The 7,579-nt window shown below is 41.9% G+C and overlaps 1 protein-coding gene across 2 annotated transcripts in view; it reads left to right on the top strand.

Annotated features, from left to right (window-relative positions):
- The first annotated feature begins 78 nt into the window (after positions 1–78).
- Positions 79–7,579, top strand: part of zmp:0000001200 (dedicator of cytokinesis protein 9) — a 43,313-nt gene continuing 35,812 nt past the window's right edge. Inside the window, exon 1 of one of the 2 annotated variants that reach the window (XM_049727444.2) lies at positions 79–474. In XM_049727444.2, the coding sequence (XP_049583401.1) occupies positions 358–474 (117 nt within the window). In that variant the 5' untranslated portion in view covers positions 79–357. The remainder of the gene's footprint in view (positions 475–7,579) is intronic. The other variant, XM_049727440.2, reaches the window with a different exon arrangement.

Raw genomic sequence — 7,579 nt, 5'->3', positions numbered from 1 at the left:
GCCGAGAAAGGTACCACAAAAAGAGGGCGGAGCGCACTGAGGCAACCACGAGATTTGACGCCTCCTGTCTGGAACTCGACGGCCAATGACACGCTTGATACGAGCACTCTTCTTATGACAACCATGATTCAAAGGGACAAGCTGGACATCGGCGCTAAAACGACTAAAAACCTGCACGACTGACAAATGGGAATGAGTGGGCTGCGCTTTCGTCATAACATGATCGGGTTTTGGAACTCGTGGTGCGCGCTGAAGGCGATGGCAGAAACGGATTAGAGACGATCAAATCCAGCCACGCTTCCCTCAGAATCACTTGAGGATTTTTAACTTTTTTTTTTTTTCTTGGGAAGTCCAGCAATGACCACTTTCGCTCAGCCGGAGACCAGGAAGTTTACGCGGGGACTGGGGAAGCCTGGCACCGCTGCCGAGCTCCGGCAAAGTGTCTCTGAGGTGGTCAGGACGTCCGTGCTGGTGGTAAGGAAACTTCAACTTACTCCTCCATGCATCTTCACTTGCTGTGATCGTCATGGTCTTTGAAAGATTGTCACCAAGCAGTGCGCACGGGTGACCCTCAAAGCAGCCGGGTCACATGATTTTGGAGTGGGTGAGCGTATGAATTGATGAGTTTGTATGAATGAGGGTTTGTTATGAATGAATGAAAACACAATAGGGCCTTTTACAACCAGTGCCTGGTTTGTTTACATATTTTGGTTCTCTACTTTTGAAACTTAAATTTTCTGTATTTAGATTTGTGATATACATTGTGTGTGTCCTTTTTTTAGATCAACAATAAATATCTTGTTGCAACTTATGTATTTATAGCTACAGTGGCTTGCACAGAATATTTGACACTTGACCTCAGCACATTTTGGGCATGTGAAAAGTTACCTTCAAACTTTTGGAACATTTGTGGGACACGTACCTGCCATTGCTGCTCTCAGTATCACTTTTCCAGGAGGGGGTGAAAAAGGATTCGACCCTTTTGTTGTGTCCGAGCGTGTTCGGCGTGTTCGGCGTTCTTGGAAGAAGTTGCTAGGTAACCGAAACGGACACCATCTTGCCTCCCTGAGTCAACATCCCAGACGTCCAACCGCACCTTGACATTATTTATTCATTGTCACCGTGGCATAGAGTAGGGCTGAACAATTAATCAAATTCGAATTGATGTTGTAATGTAGTAAAATGGAATTTTAAAACCAGCTTTTAGGAATTTGACAACTCAAATTGAATTTTTGTCATAAGATCAACTTCCATTGGCTGTTGCAGCTCAATGCTTTGTGCTGCGATCCAAGCTGTTCCATTGTTGATAAACATAAATGTAGAAATATGTACAAGTGAATGTATGACTTGTGTTTCTCTGCGGGGCAAGAATGCGAGCTCACACATAACCGCTGTCCACACAGCTAGTTAGTAATTCCTCCGTGAAACATGTAAATAGCACGAATAGAAGGACTGTGTGAAGAACAGCGGAGGACTGTGGCTTCTTATTCCCACAATGATGTGCCATTATAAAAAATAAAAAAAACTTTCATTTTCACGCAGATGACATTTCTCAATGACTCACTTTGGTGATCAAGTGCAGTTTTCTGATTTGTCCTGACACCAGTTTGTAAGTTTGTCACCCAGACCGGCTTTGTTGACTTGTCGGACATTTGCAGCAACCCTGAGTTTCATCCTCGTGTGTATATGCACACTTGAGGCCAGCTGAGCACACTTGTAGTGACGCCACGTATCAACAGCTGCACTTTCGGAATATATTTACTTGTTGCATAGATCCTAGCTTTTGTTTTGGTTACACACCCGTGTCCAATAATGAGCCAGTATGGGGCCCATTAGTGTACCTTCAGGGGTCAAATGTCTCAGTGATCAACAAATACTATGCTTGTGCCCTTAATGATGGGAATTGATCGATTGCGCTTGGAAATTTTAAGCGGTTTATTGAACAGATTGTAGACTGTTATGTAATTGTCATCAATATTCTGACTCTCAGTTGATGGGGCTGTCCGCACAACCTCAGCTTTCCCAGCATCGGATTGAATGAAGTACAGATCAAACTCGTGTTCTCACAAGTCCCCAAAGGTACAGTTTTTATTGTCTGCAACTAAGATTGCACAATTGACACAAGAGTAACTTCTCAGATATGTTTCCACTCCGAGCTACGCTGCAGGACCAAGCATGCCTGAAAATTACCGCACTGTCAGTGTTGTTAGAGTTCATGTGATTCCTCCCTTGCTAGCTACGTATTTGTTCTCTGCGTTTTGCTGACTAAAATGTGCATTTAGTTTAGATGATAAATAGCACTCTAAGAATAAACCCATGGGGGGGCAGAGATGTGATCATGTGACCACGAGTTCCCCGCACAGGTCAATAATACATGAGGCTGCTCGCGTAACCAATGCACATTAGTCGTTACACTCCATACCAAAAGCTTCGATCCATATCAACAATACCAATTCAACATAATCTAACTTTGAAAAACATTTAAGTAGACAATGTTATTTGATTTGATTGGAAACTTAATGCTGATGTCATTTGAGTAAACCAAGTCCATCACTGACTCCAGTCCAAAACTTTCCAGATTTACAAGATGAGTGTTTACAGGCTGAAATACTAAGCAATGATGTATGACTTGTCGAGCGAGGGCGTCCAGGAAAGTGAGAAATATAACACGCGCTCTTCAAATACGCTTGGAAATAATTGGCTTTTTCTAAGGCCAGTTGTCATTATTATGTAAACCACATAGCTGTGTCCATATGTTTTGCTAGGTTGTCATGTAAACGTACTAGCAAGTCACTAACTGCTCTTCATCATGAAACATCTGTATAGCGGTGTCATCTGAAGTATTGATTTTTTTTTCTTTGGGCTGTTGCACACTGGATGAGATCAATGGATTTGTGTTACATAATTGTCCAGTTTAGATTTGGATTACACGGATAACATGAAGGGAAAACTGTGGATTAAGATCACGATTCCAGCCGACATTTTTCCATCCTGTCTCCGCAGGAAGTGCCCATGACTTCCTGTGCTCTAGCGGTCTTCTGCTAGATAGTGCAGATTTCCTCTGATTTTATTTGGGCTGACCTCCGCTCTCATAAAGGGATTTTTGCCTGATGGAGCAGTTCTGTTTGGAAGCAAAACAGCATAATAGGTCTTTGGATGTTTTTCTGAGTGCACTACACCTGTCTGCTTCTGTTTTGCGAATATACATTGTGTCATCCAAAATGACTTTAGCATCTGTAAACGGTCTACTTGTGCAGGCAATGATGATGGTGCTTCTTTTTTTAGTGCAATACTGGGAGGAGGTTTGTTTTAGTGGTAGATGGAATGCATTCTCTGCGGTGCTGGCAGTTTGTTTAGTTTTCGCGCGTTCTCGTCCGTTCAATTGGAAAATGAACGGAAGGGCAGAGCAACAGGGCGGGGGCTCGTATGAAAGTGTTCGGCATCCCTTTGCTATTTATATCAAAGCGCCATCAGTGTGATTCGGAAGGAAAAACAAATATGTTTGTCACATCAATAGCATTCTGAACTTTTATTTGTTAGGTTAAGAGTCATTTGAATTAACCACGTCATGTAAACGCAACATGTTGAGAAACCATATTGTTAGCATTAATTGGTTGACATGCTAATTTTAGCAATTTGTTCAAACCGCTAACTTTAGCATTCCTTCTTTATTATAACCTTGTTTTATTTTTGGGATCACTTTTCAAAAGACTTAAATGTCAGGTTGCTGTTTCTGCTTTCCCACAGCAGCCTTGAAAAGCCAATAAAGCCTTCACGGTACTTTTTAGCCTCGAGTTACGTCAACGTATCATATAAATGGTGCCCTTTTGAACACAGAGCACACTTTGACCATACATACTCATTCAATACGACAGTTGTAACTGAATTATACGAGGGCATATGTGCGGATGCAGCTCGGCCATCCATCACTAATTTATGAGCATTTTCAGGGGCCGGCCTGTTAGCTGAGAGGTGAAACTGCTCAAGCTCAGCCTGCCTAAATTGTTGGCCTTCACTCCTGCTTTCGACTGGAGATTAATCTCATTGGATTAAAACCTTGAGAAGGCCTCTAATATGTACAGAAGCCTGTGAAGCTCATCCGCATTGACCGACCGCAAAGCGAAGAGTAATGGCTACCAGATTTTCTTTCCCGTATGTGTTTTCTTTTCTTCCAGAGAGGTGTATTTACCCTCCCTGCCCACTTGATATGTCCATAAATTCTCTCTTCTAACCTACATGATGGCTCACTAAGAGCTAGCTTGTAATTGCGGGGAAACTACTACTAGCTTGCGCCCATGATAGAGCAGATTAGAGGGACGGCAATATGCCAACACACTTAATCCTTGTCATTATTTCCCTCCACCTGACAGATGACCATTTCACTATTATACAAGATATTGCTTTGAATATTTTTCTGGTGTAGTGTATTCTAAGTAATCTGTGTATTTCCATTTGAAAGTCGCTAATCTCATTTTGCCATATACTGATAACATCAATTTTCTGTAAAATCAACTATGTGGTGTATAATCAGGTACGCAAAAACAAAACAAATGAAAGATGTCGCAAGACTTCCCATTTTTCCAGCAATGCGTCACTTCAGGTGTTATGTCTGAGCAAGAAGCTCATGCAGATGGATTTACTTATGTTCTCGGAGATACAGTCCTCAAACTTGAAGCAGTGCGACTGGATTTTTGTAAAACCTGCATTGTTGAAAATGCTGATACTATCGTTCATGCCAGTCGAAATATCGTCAGACATTTCGTTGTGACATTTACCCTTGTTTGATTACTCGCCATAATTCCGGATGACTCAGGGAGTGTAGTATTAGGCTAACAACCCGTTCTCTGTGGATAATCTGATGAATGCTGTGATCTCCTGTGGCTCCCTACGGTCACTGACCCTCTTGGAAAGAACTGTTTATATTTTTAAATCGTTCTACGTTGCCGTAAATCACCTGGGGAATTACTTAAAATTCTAACTGGCTTTAATCAGGCTGCCGAGAAATGAAAGTACTAAGTGTTATCATTCATCGGGGATTTCCAATGAATGAATGTTCAGGAGAAGCGTCTGTGTTTATTTGAATTCACCCGAGCACGTGATGGGTAATCGTTATTTAAGTAAACTCATTGGTTCGACACTCCTCCCTTGAACAAGCGTCTTTTTTCCCACGGTACACGCTGTTCGTTTAATGAAAGATAATATCTGTAAACCCCCTCGCGCTGGTGCTTTTGGTTTGTGATGTGACCTGCCAGAGGGATTCGACTCTAATGACTTCTCACCGGGGCAGATGCATAGCTTGCATTCTTTCATCTGACACTGTGGTTGGGGAGGGAAGGAGAGGGAGTGGACAGTTTGTCCTCCTGACTGTTACACGGTGTGTTAGAAAAGTTCCAGGAGTGGTGTCATTAAAAAAAAATACCAAGAAAGCGTTAAAGTATCAATGTTTGGTGTGTTGCAAAAAATTGAACTGAGTTATCAAATGGGCCTTAAAATAGATTCCCGCGTTCATTGGGAATTTACCATAAAGCGATGCAACTGGTGAGGACGCTCTCAATGGTGCCACGGTAGAATGTAGACAGGACTGTCTGAGGAGCACATGCACGCCTGAGCTTCTGCAGGAAGTACAGGCAGCGCTGAGCTTTCTTTGCCGCAAACACCTCGTCACTATTTTGTCAGATGTAAGTCACATTATCAAATAAACAGTGATGAGGCCGTTCAGTTAGCAGTCATATGTGATACCATGAGCCACGATGCGCAGTTAGTTAACATGCGTAGTGTTTTTCAACAGTGTCATCGCCCCCTACTGGCCTGGCATGCATGTTACTGCATTTGCAATCTTTTTCAAATCTTGCACTTTAAAAATACTATGATTTTTTTCAAAATTGATGGTTGTGGTGAAAAGACAAATTCTCTAACTTTTTTTTTCACGGAATAACAAGGTCCTGTGGGACTATTCCTGATTGGATGATGTGATTCAGAATCACTGATGCTGAAAAAGGCATTATTTCCGCTCAAGGTCACTTGAGACCTTCAAAAATGTCAAATCCATCTTAGTTGCCATAGCAGCCATACTGTACACTGGGAAATTAGTGTGATCCCCGACGCACGCTCACAACATGCCAACAGCTGAAGCTGGATCAGCGTGACACTGCATGAGGGACTATTTTCTCCTCATATTAAATTGCATATTTGGTTTTATATATTTTACTATTATTTCATTATTTTCAGAACTACAGAGCACGTTTTTTTATATAAAGATTTTTTTATTTACTATATTTACCACCCCCATAAGCATTGACTAAGATTATCTATTTTTTTTAGCATTAGCATGCTCTTTGATTTAGATTTCCTTCCTTGTTTACAATAAAGTCATTCACTACCAATGACGGCTATAGACGTCAAATCGCATCTATTTTAACTGAGCTGGAAGTGAACTTTCACAGCTGTTTGTGACACCCTCGGGAGTTCAAGGGTGCAGCAGTGCAGCAAAATCCGCTGCCAACTATCCATCATGCAGGTGTGCATCCGCTGTTTCCCCTGATTGTGAGCGGCGCTCACTATTGCGAGCGCAAAAGGATTTCCACTGATTACAAAGAGCCCAGATTAGCTAATCCTAAAAATTTCCCAAACATAGACCTTCCCCCGTCATCCCAGTAACATTGAATTCAAGTCTCAAATACAATGAAAACATTTTTAAATGTTTCTACATTTGTGCGTTTTGTACATTTGTTAATTGTGTGGTGTCGTTAGGCCAGTGTGAACTTGCCTCATGTCTCAGCTTCCACACTTCATGTCAAAGCTAGACCTCGGTGACAGAAGCTCCCGAAAATCTGACTGCTATTCATAGTCACCATCGCCATCCTATGGGCTTGTATGTATTTTTATCTGCATGCCTGAAGAAACTATATAACAGTGGCCATTTTTGTTGTTATCGTGTATAGTGTTTGTAGAATCGTTTTACTCTTCTGTTTTCCTTTTTGACATGGACTCAGTTGATTATTAGAGTTGTGTTGTTTTACCATGTTGAGGACAACATATGATGACACACATTTATGCAATCTGATCTAATGACGCTGATCTTTTGTGTGGAGCTTAACGTGTTTCAACATCAACCTGTAGGTGGCAGTAAAACATTCCATCACTGAGGTGCTACAAGCATATTTTTTCGCCCTTTTGTGAAGCCTCCATTTTTTTAATATTATTTATCATTGACTGTGAGTTGACCACATGAGTATTTTTTTTTTCAAGCTGTTTGAAATTTGAGCTCTTTTGAAGCAGTTTAGTGTTACACTGCTAGCATGCGTAAGGAAGTATGTGAGATTACTCAGTGTTGGTTCTATTGATGCGAAAATACAGCTGGCACGGATAAGAAGGTGACCGCAGGCCCTCGGGGGACCTCGGCACTGTTGCAGACCACGTCCGCTGGCGAAGGCGCTGCTTGAATTTTTTTTTGTCTTCAAGTAAAGCCACTTTGCCACTTTGGAGACCTTGCATCCAGCATGGCTCTATTGTGTCATGTTTATTCTTAGCCCGGTGGCTCCACCCTAAAGCGGCGGAAGTTGTACCCCTCTGCTTGGTC

Source organism: Syngnathus scovelli, chromosome 8 (genome assembly GCF_024217435.2).
Source record: "Syngnathus scovelli strain Florida chromosome 8, RoL_Ssco_1.2, whole genome shotgun sequence".
NCBI lineage: Eukaryota > Metazoa > Chordata > Actinopteri > Syngnathiformes > Syngnathidae > Syngnathus > Syngnathus scovelli.
The sequence above is the reverse complement of the archived record's forward strand: the minus strand, read 5'-3'. Positions and strand labels throughout refer to the sequence as shown.